The sequence below is a fragment of the Condylura cristata genome, unplaced genomic scaffold (assembly GCF_000260355.1).
Source record: "Condylura cristata isolate star-nosed mole 26May11 unplaced genomic scaffold, ConCri1.0 scaffold00002, whole genome shotgun sequence".
Classification (NCBI taxonomy): domain Eukaryota; kingdom Metazoa; phylum Chordata; class Mammalia; order Eulipotyphla; family Talpidae; genus Condylura; species Condylura cristata.
The window spans coordinates 41,077,614-41,092,868 of record NW_004567103.1 but is presented as its reverse complement, the minus strand read 5'-3'; the positions used below and the strand labels follow the sequence as shown (position 1 = coordinate 41,092,868).

Below are 15,255 nucleotides of genomic sequence, written 5' to 3'. Positions count from 1 at the left end.
TAGTCCTGCATTCACAGTGCTTGCCTTTCTGCAAGCAAGGGATTCTGACACCAACTCTACTTACAGTTTTTTTCAAGAGTAAAATTATCTAAACAACATGTTTCCATTTCATGTGGATCCCTTAGCTTTGGTCTCTGTCAAGATTTTTAAGACTGAAAACCTCTTGCTTCTTTCTCTTTGAGGTCAAGGTCATGGAGAATGCTACACCTGCCATTACAGACCCATCTGCTATGAACCTCCGAGGGCTACAGGAGTGAAATCCACAGTCTGTAAGTAACTGAACTTGGTACAAGTGGTAAAAAATAAAGTCTATTTGTAGGGATAAATTTCATCAAAAAGAATTCTGCAGAATACCAGTTCTCTAGAATGGCATTATGGGCAGCAATAAAAAGAGTTCTATGGTCAAATATGGTTGGGAAATACTGGGATTAAAAAGCTAAATGATTTCCTTATTGCAGATTTTCCCAACAGTGTCAACATGTGGAAATACTATTATTCTGCAGGAAGGGAGCACAATAGATAGTATTACCAGTCTTCCTTGATCATAAAACCACCTCTTTCATGTCATATACTTTGCATAAAGGCATACTTCCACTTTTCCATGTAAACTATGAGGGGAAAAGTGTCAATCGTATATAGAAAAAATTGACTTTAATACCACCCCTTATTGTAATTATATTCATCATCTAAGTAGCTGTGAATTTTGCACAAACAGTGCACATAAGTGTACACACTGTAATTGTGAACATATGATTGCATATGTAGGATGTGTGGAAAGGAGAGAAAGAGGAGTCTCAAAATTCCATAAGCACAAGAATATTTATACATGTGATTATTGGTGGTACACACAGATGATTAAGTCATCCCGACCTCTTAAAGTGTTTATGTTTGACAGGCAGTACACCAAGGTGAAAATTACTGTAAGAAAAGTTCAAGTGTTAATTCTGTCCTTACAGGCTCTTTCAGTGTTGTGCACAGACACCAAAAATTAGTGTGCAAAAGGAAATATGCCTTCATAATTCCTCTAGCTAGGCATATTCTTTGAAAGAGAGTTAATGGAAGTATGCATTCTTAGCTTACAGGAAATTTTAAAAAGAAAAACTCTGAAAGGTAATTAGAAAGTTGAGAATTGTTGGGAGGTGCTGAGGAATAGGATTAGGCTGTCACGGCAGATTAATGTGCCCGAGTATTTCACTTCTGGGACCTGGCCGAAAGCGACAAGATGGGTTTTCATTCCCAAGAAATGAGTATAAGAGATTATGCTAGAAATGAATAGAAGAAGTCTCCTAGGAGAATATACCACAAAGCTGCTCTGTACCGATATTTAATCATCAGGGGCAGCTGTAATAGAGAAGGGGATGAGAGGGAAGTGCTGTCTCTTGAGAAAACAGGGGAGAGGTGTTAACAGAGCAATTTCAAAGCACGGTGGTATCGCTGCCCTCTCTTTACCTATTGATCATTCACTGCACGCACTCTAGTACTTAAAAATTAAGAATAAAATATGAAAATGCAAAGGTTCACTTATCAGAAAGGCTAAGGGAATAAATCATATTGTGCTATAACTAAAGTCACAACTTTTTATTATAGAGGCATTTTGCATTTTATATAGTAATTTGTCCCTTGCTAAATGTCTCCTGTTTCTTTATAGCCCTACATATGAAAAAAAAAAAAAGTAGCATATGCTTCACCACATAATAATTGGTGCATGTAAATCCCATTTCCAAATCACCTGAAAGGTTGGTGTGAGACTGAATACTTTTAGGGACTATTTGTTATACTTCTTTATTTCCCCTACAATGCCTAGCACAGTGCCTTGTACCTAAAGATTATTGGGAATAAAAAGAGAAAATAAAGATACAGATTTCTCCCCTGGGATTTTCTAAACAATGCCACACTTATTGATTAAATCTTATTCTAATCAATAAAAAAGTAGTAGGCTTCCCTACTATATAGAAAGATCTCTTTCAGCATTCATTGTGGAAAGGTTGTAACTGTGGTCAGGTGATGTGGGGGTAATAGGTGTCCTGAGTTCAAAGGTAACTCCATTAGGCAGAAGCAGGGCCGATGGATCTCCCACGAGCTGGAAAATTGTGTATCATACTAATTGTCATAAGTAAACACATCAGGCCTTCTTGGATCAGTAGATGGGAACATGTGGAGGAAAAAGAAGAAATTGAATTATAGTATCAACAATTTAATATCTCTCAGATGAGTGAAAGCTGGCTGTTCAATTATATACAAACTGAGATTTGTGAGCCTTAGTTTTAATTTTGTAAAATTAAGGTCTCAAAAAATATAACTACTGAGGTTTAATTTAATTCCATTTTATCTTTTTTATGGCACCACATCATGGTTTTCTGGATGTCAAAATATAGTTTAGTTTCCCAGAATATACACATATATCATAAGTCAGCCAACAAACTGGAAGCCCAAAATCCACAAATAAATATCACAAAACCATGCAGAAGAGTATCATGCAGTGATTAAAGAAAGGCTTTTGGAATCAGCACCAAACCAAACACTGCTACATCCCAGATGTGTGGATTTGAACAAGTTCTGACATTCCTAGGGCTTATTTCTTCCCATAAAATAGACACAGAAATATCTAGTATTCTACAGGGATATTGGTGAACATTTGAGATAGTAAACAACTATATTGTAATTCTTATTGTCTCTGGGACCATTGATTTTGAAGAATAGAAATTAATTAGGACCAGCTTTACCGGAAAAAACAGGCCCTCCCTGATGGCGCAACGGGTTAAAGCACAGCACTATACTACTGCAGTCTGAAGCTACTGCAGACACTGCAGCATGAGTTAGATCTCAGCCAGGGAGGTGACCCACATGGGGCAGCAGACCTCTCCCGTCTCGCCCACTGTTTCCTTCAGTAGTGTTTTTCAGTAAATTTGCCTGTTCTGCTCCCCACTCTGTCACTGTTGAATCCTTTCACCTACCCATACCTCTGGCCTGTACCCCAGTTCTGTATGCATAAATAAGTAAATCTTAAACAAACAAACAAAACCCAACACTGATTAAATGATACCAAGAGATCAGGGGGAGCCCAGTTATGACAAGTATGGCTGGGTCTCCTGAAAACTGGAGTAGAGATGTGTAAGAAGCAAGTCTACCTCTCACCTCTGTCTCTTGGCTACGCACCTCTCCTCTTTGCAGACTGGCTTTCTTATTTCTCTCAGCCACCGGGGATGTGGTCCTAATAGTGTTTCCCACATGGCAGTCTCTGCTTCAAGCCCACATGGCCTGCAGCTTAGACCCCTACAGCTGAGTCAATCATGATCCAGCTCCAAATTCCTGATGATGAAGTAATGCTAGGCTGGGTTTTGATTAGGGTGAATTCTTGGTCCAGCTGGCACGGAGGACATTCTCTCTTCGTATGGCAAGCCCTCTCTCTGGGTTGTAGCTGACAGTGGTGCTGGGATCTAAGTTTTAAGTGTCTTGTGTTCAACTCTAAACGAATTACATGGAGCTCCCCTGACTTTATAGACACCATTCTAACATTTTCCTCCTTTTTAAACAGAGAAGAGTCAGACATTGGAGAGAGCGCCCTAGAAACAGATGCATTGACAATGATGCCTTTGGCTTGATAAAAATAGATGAATACTAAATAACAATAATAATGAAATGCAGAGATGCAGGGATTCAAAGCTAAAGAGCTTACAGATGCTGTAATGAACACCAACACAGTGGGCCCCAAGAATGCTACTGTCTTTTGTACAGCAGCAAACCTACTTATAAAATTATTTTGTAAGGATCTGTAAAAGGTTATACTTGTTTAGTAAATCAGGAAATGTTGTTGAAAAGTTCTATTAAAATAGTTAAAATGTCATCAATTCACATAGTCATACATACAGCAAATATTTAATGTGTGTGTATTAGTTCTCAGCTTTTGCTGTACATCACAGATGCTCAGTAAGAAGGGCGAATCAAACACCTATGTGGATGCACAAAATGACTAGGAATAGAATTCTGAGGTGGTATTTACAGAGCAGTTTTGGGTGAAAGGGAATTCCAGAGAAAGGGTATTCTAGGCATCTGGAACAGCATACTGAGGAGCAGAGGGAAGTGATCCAGCTAGCACCCATTGTGCATTTAAAGTGGCCCCTTGGGTCTGGAACATAGACCTGATGAGCGGGGGTTGGGGTGAGGGGAGTGGGTCCTGGGCCAGAGATATGGGCAGGAGGCGGAATGAAAGGGGCCAGTGCCATAGGGGTTACACTATGGAATCTGAACATTATCCTGACAGTCACAGGAGGCCAGTGAATGACTTTTCAACATCAAGGGGATCTATTTTCTGAATTACGATGATTATTTTGGAGTCTGGGGTTTTGGAGGGAGATAGGAATAGGTGAGTTGAGCTACTTTTTGTATTGAGTCAGGAGAGATGCAAGGAAGCAGAAATTAATGTAAGAATTCAGAGATGTCAAATTTGAGGGATGCCAAGGAGGAAATCCTGTGGGTTTCTGGAGGTGCCATTCACTGGTAGAGAGAATAGAGAAAAGGGGCAGGTGTAAAGGGAAAAGCTGAGCTCAAAGGACTGGGATTTCCAATTGGAGGTGCTCCTTAAGTAGCTGGAATAGATGTCCAGGGGTCTGTAGAGAATTGTGGCTCAAGGAGCTCATCAGCAAATGGTGGAAGTCCTGCAAGTAGAGCTGAAGGGGACATGGAGAGGACATCCCCAGTGATGCCGGGGGCAGAGGTTGAGAGACCTTGAAGCAAACTGAAAAGAAAGGCAAAAATGGAGATAAAAAAGAATTACAGGAAGTGCCAAATGTGGCAGTGGCAAAATGGGCCCAGAAAGAGGCTACCAGAGTGTCAAAACTTTGGATAAAAGACTGCTAGTGGCATTGCCTAGGGCATTCCCCTGGTGAGGAGGAAATGGAATCATATGCTGGAAGGCAGGGGTGGGGAAAAGAAGACAATGAATGCAGAGCACTGTGGATAAAGATTCACTGGAAAGAAAAGAAAACAAAACTGGAGGGTGAAATAGAGAATGAGGTGCCTTTCGCAAGATGCATCTTAAAAGGGTCCTATTGATAGAAGCTGAGAGTCAGTAGGAAGGGGAAAGGAGACAGATGCGGGGAGAGGAAGACTGGTGGAGCAAGGCCCTGCCACAGGGAAAGAGAAGGCCAACATGGAGGGAAGCCCTCAGGCTAGAGGAAGGTCAGTTCTTTCACTGAGAGGAGGAAGGAGGAAAGGATGGAGTCAGACTGATATAAGTTTGCACATAGCAAGGGAGGAAATTGGGAGGTCTCGATTGATGGCCTCAATTTTCTCCAGGAAGGAGGAGGCAAGGTGATCTGCTGAGTGGTGTGGGGGAGCTGCTAGAGCAAAGAGGTGGCTTAGGAAGAGAGAGTGTGGTATTGTGACTGCTAAGAGCCATGGGAGCCGACGGAACTGGCTGGAGACAGAAAGACTGTGGGGAGTTCTGAGCGTCCAGCTGAGTTGGGAGAATATGTGTGTGTGTGTGTGTGTGTGTGTGTGTGTGTGTCTCAAACTCACAACTGTGACGTTTTCTCCCAAAGCTTTTAAAAGTCTTGGCAGAGTAGCAAGAAATTGAATTGCTAGATTGTATGAGGGCTGAGTTTTTAGAGTGGTTGTCACAGAAAGTTCGACTGACAACTGTAGAACATGGCGCAGAGAGAGTTGGAGGGCTAGGCTATAGGATGTAGGACAGAGAAGGACACAAAGTCAGATTTCATTTGTTAGAAGCAAGTGGCATTCTGGCCTTCATAGGTAGGTGTTTGGGGGAGCAGAAGAGTGGTGAGCTGACTGGAACCTGCTAACATCAGAGCGCTGCTGAGGTTATTGGAGACTGAAGCAACCTGTTCTGGGACCTTGGGAGTCTGGCACTGAGAGCTGACCATGTCTTCCTGAATTCTCCCTCCATGCTCCACCCCTCTAAGCTCCACGTCATTTTGTTTGCAGGGAGGAGGCATTAAAGTACATTAAACCTTGGCCCTTGGCATGAGCCAAGAGACCTGGATTTTGGTCTTATTTTCAGCACTCTTCTGTGAGCTTGGCCACAGTTTGCACCACCAAACAAAGGCTCTCCTGACCAGTCCGCATGCTTAGGGACAGGTTATTCTGCCCATGCACAGTATGGGTTTACATGCTGCCTGTCTTGATATAATTTTGCTGTCTGCCCACCTTCCTGTGGGAGAAGGATGGGAGAAGCAGAGCCCGAGTTCCTTACTGCTCTTTCCATTGTTTTATCCAGTACCAAAAGAATCCTGGAGCGATTCTACTAGGGAAGGTTATTTTGCTTGATAAATTTTCCTAAGTTCATTTATATTTTAAAGCTCTCAAAACCAGATTTTGAGAAAACAGCAACTCCCAAAAGCTTATAGTGCCATGAAGGCAACTATTCTGGGAGGAGGAAAAAAAAAGGCCCTTTAAAATCTGAGCTGGTGTCTGACGGAGGTCAGCAGAGACAGACCAAATCAACAAGCATGACATGAAGGGCAAATTTGCAATTAAAAGAAGAATAGGGAATTATAAAGATGGATGGGCCCCACTCCACGGATGCCCAGGCCTGCGTGGCCTTGGCCTCAGATGCCAGAAATTAATGCTTTACTCTTTAGCACTCGTCACCTTTGGCTCTGAACAGAAAGGCAAATGCATTAAAATAACAACAATTAGAGCACTTACTTAGCTTGGAAGGCATTGTTGGTTCCCCTGTGGTCGAGGTCATGACACAGGCAGCCCACAATCACTGCTAAAATTTCCACCTCGGTCAGAATCTCCTGAAACCCAGCGGTCTGGAAAGAAGGGAAAATGGCAGCAGTCACTACTCGGGCCAGAGAGGATGGGTAAGGTTCGTCAGGTTAGTAACAATCAGCTCTGTTCATACCCACATCCACATCATTTTAGGAAATGATGAACTGCCACCCTACGCAATGGGGAGCTGGGTGGTCCGCTGCTTAGCTAAGGTCCCAACAGTGATGAATGAACTCACTGCCACGGAGGCCCACGCTGGCACACCGGACAAAGTTCAGACTATTTTGTTCCCTTTTTCAAGAAGAGGCTGCACCAGCCAGATACAGTGACAGTTTGGCAAAAGCCCAGAGCCAAATGTGTTCTCTGCTTCTACATTCCATGAGCATTGTGCTCAGTGCTGCAGGGAGAGAGGGGGCTGGGACTTTAGAGCTGAATGTCCCCACCAGCTGCCATGCAAATGAAAGCTGGCCGAAATGAGACCTTTAAAAAGGTATTAAGATATAAACATATATATGAATAAATAAAATGTAAATCTAGTCATACATACATTATCAAGTTAATACATAATGTATCTTCTCGGTTGGCAACTTCGAAAGCTCCAATTATTACATGATGATATTTTAGAAATTATCTGGTAAATACCTTAATTCAGATCAGTTTGGTGGGCAGATGAAGTTTATACAGACACAGAGGCAGTGCATGTCTTGAAGGCTAGAATTTGATAGAGGATTAGGCAACCCTTGAGGATCAGGTGGAGTATCCATTACATGGAATTCTTTTTTTATTATCGTCTGGTAGCTGACTTGTGAAATGCATAGCGTGGCGTGATTTCTTCTGGGAGCTGTGTAATTATGGAACCCAGGGCAGCGATGGGTCTTTGGTTCCTGCTGGTCCTGCCATTAGTTTAGAGGAGGAAGCACAGCTCTGCAAAACAAGTCTATCCATTTTCCTGAGCCGAGGCCTTTATGTCTCTCCCTTTTACTTTGCAAGTCTCCCATTTCATTACTTATTAAAATCTTTAGCCGAGGGCAGGAGGAGGGGAAAGGTAGGGTTCAAATTGCTTCCCTTTTCATGTGTTTCCCCCCCAAATCTAAGATCATGAGCTAGTATTTGTAAGACATTGTCTTAAAGCAGTGAAGACTTTTTTTTATTAGTTATGTTATTACTGCAGAAATAACTGAACAAGAAGCTTCTGCATTAACAATTTTGTTTTTAAAAAATAATTTGGGTCCCCTGCTTCATGTAAAAATACATATAATTTCATTTGTGTAAGGGCATGTGACTAAATTATCTGGGAGAAATGAAAGGTTCGTTACAAAGCTGTGTGTGTGCAGCCCCGCTTTAAAATTGGGAGCTGGCTGTTGGTTTTCAATTAATTTTATTTTATTTAAATTATTATTTGCAATAGTTTTAAGATTCAAATGTAGTAATAATTAGAACCAAAAATAGCAGTCCTCATTCTGCCTCTTTCCTAATTCCCAAAGATAATTATATTCTATTTTTATTTTATGTAATTTGGTTATGTGCTTTCTACCATATTTTTATATGTGCTTATTATTCATCACACGCACATTGTCCTGCCTATGGGCATGACACTGTCCTATAAGCTTTACAGTTGTTTAACTTATGTCATTCTAAAATCGCCCTATGATGTAGGAACTATTATTATCCCAGGGTTTGATGAGGAAACTGAAGCACAGGGAAGATAACGTATGTGCCCAAGTTCTCACAATTAGTAAGTGGCAGAGGTGGGCAAACTCCCTGCATATTCAGGCCAGTGAGAATTTATCTTCACCTCCACCCTGCCCCCTCCTCTTCCACTGGCATCCACACCCAAGCTTCCTGGCAGTGGACTCTGTGAGTCACTGTGGAGCCACTGTTCTCTATTCTTATGTAAATGATTTCATTTCCTGCAGGTAAGATTTCCTTGCAGGTGTAAGTCTTCTGCACCCTTTCCACTCTCTAGTCACTTCTTTTATTGGCTCTCAAGCAGGCCTGGCCACTCCCTCCTGAGCCTGCCCCTACTCTGCTCTGGACTCCAGCTTCCACCTTTTCTCTCCTGGGTTCCATCTCCCTTTTTGTTTTTTTTTTTTTTGAGGCTTTGCACGACTGAAAATGTCTTGACTATATTTTCCTAAACAGCTGTTAGTGTGCCTAACAACACTAGGTTGAAACATTTTTGCTGAGAGTTTTGAAGGACTGCTTTATTGTTTTCTAATTTCCAAAGTTGCTTTTGAGAAGTTTATATTACTATTGTTCTAATAATTTGAATGTTCCTGGATTTTCTCTCCTTTAGAATCTCCAATCCATGGGATTTGGCAATTTCACAAAAATGTGCTTTAGTTTGGGGCTTCAAGCCCCATCATTTTGCTTGATTAAACCTTTTCAATCTGCAGGTTAATCTTCTTCAGTACAATGCACTTATCATTTAAAAAAAAAAAAAGTATTTTCCTTGTCACAATTTTTTAGGTCACATTTTAGCTGTCAGGTGGCTAAATAATCAATTTCTTGGATTGATTTCTGGTTTCTTCTTCCCCAGTTCCCACATTTACTTTCCCCCTCTTTCTAGGAATAATAACTTTTTCCGTTTATAAACATTTTCTCGTCAGCTGTCCCTTTCTAATAGCAAGTGATTCCTCTCTCTCGGATGCATTCTAGCTCATCTAATGTTTACACCAGTGCCTGATGAACACCCCTGGTATTTTTAAATGTGATCCATGTCCCCTAGACTTTCCAGGCCCCTCCCAGAACTGAGAATGAAGAAACTCTCCTCATACCCTGCCTGTCCCCAGGCCCTTTTCTTTCTCATATAATCTTTCCTCACCACTTGAGGAGACAGCCTTACTAGCTCTGGTGACCTCCCTATGTGGCTCTGCTCATTGACTTTTTTAAGCACCTCCATGGTGAAGACCCTCTCATGGTTCTAAGTCTGGCTTTCTGTACTCGTGATATGACCAAGGGAGAGGTCATATCGACAGAGGGAGCATCGATGCCTTTATCTGCCATCCTGAACCTGTGATTTGTTTCTACTGTGTTTGGATCTGTCCGACACAAGTAAATCCTGAAAGTCTATCAAATGTGAAATAACTATCCAAAATATTGTGGAAATCAGTGTTTTAAACAACAGTAAAACTGCCCTGATATTTAGAAAGATTTTTGTCTGTTAGTTATTAGAATTGTAAATCAGAAAAGAAAGAATAAAGGTGGGATGTTAAAATGAGGCTATTTGACTAGAAATTTAGCTAGAAATTAAAATCAGGGCACTCTCTGGTGGTGCAATGGTTAAAGCACAGCATTATGAGGCTATCCACAGCCACTATGGTAGGAGTTTGATCCTGGCCAGGGAGCTGACCCACATAGCGCAGCAGACCTCTGCTGTCCTGCCTGCTGCTCCCCTCAGCAGTGTGTTTCAGTCAGTCTGCCTATTCTGTTCCCCATTCTGTCTGGGGTGAATCCTCTCACCCACTTAACCTCTGGCCTGTTCCTACTTCTTGTGTGCATGAATAAATACATATTAAAAAAAAAGAAGAAATTAAAATCAAATGCCATCTAACAAACTCAAGATTAAAATCCCAAACCATTCCTAAGCCATCAGTTTTCATCCATTAGTATAATAAGATGGAATGTATTATATTATCATGTTCTATGCACCCACCTTCCCCCTCATCCCTTCCTGGAAATTCAACATCTCATTTGTAAACTACTTGTATCATGGATATGTTTAAGAATTTGATGAAAGACCTGGACCCTTTTCCCATACATTCTTCTATAACCTCTGGAGCCCCAGAATGAAAGTATCCCTAAAGTACAGCATACACACAGTCACACAAAACATATTTACCTCTCCCAACTGTTAGACCTGAGTTACTGAAGCAGCACCTATCTCTTGACTGTGATTTAAAGCTGCCTAGTAAATGGTTTTCTAAGACCCATCAGGCTTGAAAAGTGTCCATCTTCCACTAAATGTCCATTTGCCTCTCTGTCTCCCTCATCCATCTCCTTTCTGGTCCTATCCATCCAGCCCTACACCGATGCACATCAGGAGAAAAAGGCAACTGCCTGCTGAAGACAATATACTTCAAAGAGGCAGGAGTGCAGCATTTAATGCATTTCTTCCATTCTTGACCCTATTTGATCTCTTTATTTACAAATGAAATTGCGTATTTTCAGTTCCTACTCTAATACTTATGGGTTTATTAAAAAAAAAAAAAAAAAACCTTTATCTACATCTACCCATTCCTCATGCATTCCCCTCATGGTCCACATCAAAAATGTAACACTGTGCATAGTGAGAAAAGGAAACCACACAGCCCCCATTCCCACATCGCCCTCCCCAGTTGAGCCTGTGACCACATTCCCAGTGGGCCTCCCACGGCAGTCCTGAACGGTGTTAAAATACATCCTGGGATACAGCTACCTCCAACCCCTATGGCGTGTGATCATTGAGACTCCAAAGAGCCAAAGTAATAAGATTTATTACAGGGTCTCCACGACTGCCCAGCAATTTCCTGTCTTTTAGTCAACATAAAATTTAAACCAGAGTGACCTCTCCACAAATTAAACCAGCTACGATGAGTCCCCATTTCAAAGCTGATTTTGTCTGCTACTACTAAACAAAAGAGTATCACAGAGAAAAATGACTGGTGCTTTGTGGCTCTATAGAATCAGAAAAAGCATAAGCAAACAAAATCAACACTAGATGGTACTATGGAGACTTCATTCATTTTTAGAAAAGTTTTTAGGTATTTATTATGTATCAGACAATTAATATAGCTGAGAAAAGAGGCATAGTTAACACTTGTATAGCACTTCTATAGTGCTACAGTCAGATGTTTCTCTAAATACTTCAAATACATGAACTCATTTAATCCTTACAAGAAACCTAAGAGGGAGAGACTGTCTCATCTTTTCCATTTTTTTTTTAAAGATTTTTTATTTATTTATTTGTGATACAGAACTGGGGTACAGGCCAGAGGCTCAGGGGCGGTGAGAGGCTTCATCAGAGACAGAGCGGGGAGCAGAACAGGCAGATCGACGAAGTACACTGCTGAGGGAAGCAGCGGGCTGGTCAGGAGAGGTCTGGCTCGCCATGTGGTCTCCTCCGGGGCAGGCGGCAGGCGGGAATCGAACTCATGCGGAAGTGGCTTCAGATTCCCAGTGCTGTGCTTTAACCTGCTGCGCCACCAGGGAGGGCCCTCATCTTTTCCATTTTATAGATAAGGCTATCGAGGTAGACTTTGCTGCTATACTTTAACAGGGGTGGGATTAGCTCTCTGGTGACCTCACTCTTGAGTCTGTTCTTATACCTTGTATTGTTCTGTCTCACTAAGTTAAGGGTATATAGCTTTTAAATATTTTTGTGATGATAGTGGATCAAATAATAGGGTTTTAAGGAATGTATGATGTGTGCTTTATTTCATGAATGATGTTATTCTTGAAGAAGTACAGTGTTTGATATTACAGAGCAACTGGACATTTGAAACCTAGATGTGGTTCAAGATGTAACCGATCATACAAATGAAGTTTAGACAGAAAAGAAAATCATGTTTTATCTGTAACATCCCCAGCTTAATAAACGTAGATATGAAAAAGGACCATCAGGATGTCTATCAAGATACTATCAGTAGTGGAATCACATGTGATTCAAAATACTTTCCTGTGTCCAAAATTTCCATAAAGAACATTTATTCACTAGGATAAATCTACTTTATGTATGCATACATTCTTTCTTTGTTGTTTTAAGAACAGAACTATGTTGCATCAGATTGTCCTGGTTTGGATTACAATGGTGACATCCTGAAAGGGGTCCATTTATACAGATATTTATAAGCCATTTTACTCCTTCCAGACACTAGGATAGGCTGAGGAGGACAGGCACCATCTTATCGTTTTGGATGTATAGTCAGGTCACATTCTGTACAGTCAGAGTAGTGTCATGGAGCACACTTTCCAGTGAGAACTCACAAACTGACTGAGCCTTGTGGAAAAGAATAACGGTGGGAATGGTCACCCTCTCCTACTTGGTTTCTGGAGAAAGTGCATCATGGAGTGCACACCCCTTATCTGTGTGCACTGCCTGGCACAGGGGGCTGCAAGCAAGATAACAGAAATCCTGCCTTCTCATTGCATGTGGAACTCAGCTGTCAGAGACACTGAATAATGAGGAATTTCCTGAATTTATCCTGTTGACTCTGAGATCTAGCAGTTAGCAGACTAAGAGGGATGAAATCTGATGATGTTTCAGTATGGGTATTCATAATGGTCACAGAGATTCAAACCCAAGGTTCTTGGCTCTTACTCTCTTCTGTGGATGCTGACAGCCAGGCACTGAAGCGGAACCCTTGGATTGGCTAAGGTTAAGGGTGACTAAGATGGATTTTTATAGTTTTTCTGCCACGTCTTTATCTTGTCTTTCTTCTGAATAAGAAGACAGAAGAGGACTGTTCAAATATTGTGAAGGAGGTTTGAAGAATATAGTTTCTCAAGCAAGTTCTTCTTCTAGAAAATCAGCACGCCATGTCCCTAATCTATGTCATCATTCCTAACTGATCTATGGATGACCTCAGCTTGGAAGTGTGTGTGCTTGGGATAAAAGGCAGAATTTACAGATGCAACATTTAACTTATGGTATTTCTTGATTTTTGGATAAGCAAAGAATTCCAGGGGTCAGTGTTGGGGGCCTTTGTTAAAATTAAATTTACTTTAACCAAATAGTGCTCTTTGAGGGTTTCTTTATAAATGTACAGGGTGCTCAAACCTGCTGAAAAATGCCTCAAACTGCACTTTGATGACTGCCTCGGCTCATCTAGTCCATCCTTTATATGAGGTGCCTATCCATAAAACTTAGATCTCTGGGCCCTTCCTGGTGGTACAGCAGGTTAAAGCACATCACTAGGAAGCTAAAGCCACTTCAGCATGAGTTTGATCCCAGCCCACCCCGGAGGTGATCCACATGGTGCAGCAGACCTCTCCTGACCTGCCCGCTGCTCCCCTCAGCATTGTACTTCGTCGATCTGCCTGTTCTGTTCCCCACTCTGTCTATGGTGAACCTGTCTCACTGCCCCTGCACCTCTGGCCTGTACCCCAGTTCTGTATGCACAAATAAATCAATCTTAAAAAAAAAAAAACCGACCATTTAGATCTCTTAGCAATGATGTTTTTATAAGAAGGTTATCTTGAATCCCATTTCAACAGTTGTGAGTGGATCATGTGGTAAGATAATTGTTAAAGTACATGTTTGAGCTTCCATGTATTATATATATACTTCTTGGAAGCCCAGCAAACTTCCTTGGGAGCCTTTACTTTGCTTCAAGACAGAATGGCCATCTCTGGTCATGCATTCTAGGGGAAGGCTGAGGGATATCAAAATATTGCATATTCTCCCATGCAATGATTTTAGGCAGAGTATTTTCTCAAGCTTTAAGATGGAAGTAGATTTCAATTGTTTATCAAGAGTACACGTGAGTAAATTTATTCTAGAACTTGATTCCATAGCCTGTCTTCTTTTTTAAAAGGGCCTTATCTTTTCCCACCAGAGATAATGTGTGATGAAAACATAAAAGGAAGAAGAAAAGGTATTCACAACAGCAATCCTCTACTGCAGGGAAAAAAATCTCTACTAGACAAACCATAGCAACTAGGGGAGTGGTTACACTCCCTTGGTGTTTATTGTTCATGTTTTTCTGCCCGTATTTATAATTTTTAAATATTTATTTTTTATTTATGCATACAAGAACTAGGATGTAGGCCAGAGGTTCAGGTGGATAAAAGGATTCACTGAGACAAAGCAGAACAGGCACATTTACTAAAATACACTGCTAAGGGGAGTAGCAGGCGAAGCTCAAGAGGTCTGCTGTGGCCATGTGGGTCAGCTCCCTGGCCAGGGATCAGGTCACAGTGGTGACAATATGATAGCGCTGAGACTTAACCGCTATCCACCAGGGAGGCCCTCTGCCAGTATTTTAATCTACTGAGCTGTAAAAAAGGCATTTCAGCTTCTTCTGAGATCCAGAGACCAGAGCCTTTCCTCTGTTTTGGGACCACCATCCAGCTCAGTGCTCACAGGTCTCCTTGATCAAAGCATGCAGTACCACACAAACCAGTTGTAGTTTATTTAATTATCTGTAGAAATGGGGTAGTTTTGATCTAGTTTGCTTCTCTTTCTTCTCAACATGAATATGACCAAATATTGATTTGGCCCTTATTAAATATTGACTTAGGCCCACAACAGTCCTTTCCTTTCAAAATTCAGAGTTGGCAGACTTTGAAGTCTCCATGAAAATACTTTTTAAAAAATAATCACAGGCTTCTGAAGGCGCTTTTAACTAAACAGTAAACTCCGGGTCATGTTTTGGACATTCATTGGCTCTCAACCTCAGACAATATTGCAAATGCTTGCCATGTAAGTTTCAGAAAGGCAGGCAGCAAAAGGGTCTATCTGATACAATTAAATATGTCGGTTAAAGTTAATTGTATGGAAAAAAGCAGGGTTGATCTGTTTTAATCATATTTACTTCTTTT

General features: G+C 41.3%; 1 protein-coding gene across 2 annotated transcripts in view; it reads right to left on the bottom strand.

Annotated features, from left to right (window-relative positions):
* The window catches only part of PDE11A (phosphodiesterase 11A), a 304,831-nt gene that overhangs the window by 71,111 nt on the left and 218,465 nt on the right, over positions 1-15,255 (bottom strand). For both annotated transcript variants that reach the window (XM_004674489.2, XM_004674490.2), the window contains exon 13: positions 6,667-6,776. In XM_004674489.2, the coding sequence (XP_004674546.1) occupies positions 6,667-6,776 (110 nt within the window). The remainder of the gene's footprint in view (positions 1-6,666; positions 6,777-15,255) is intronic.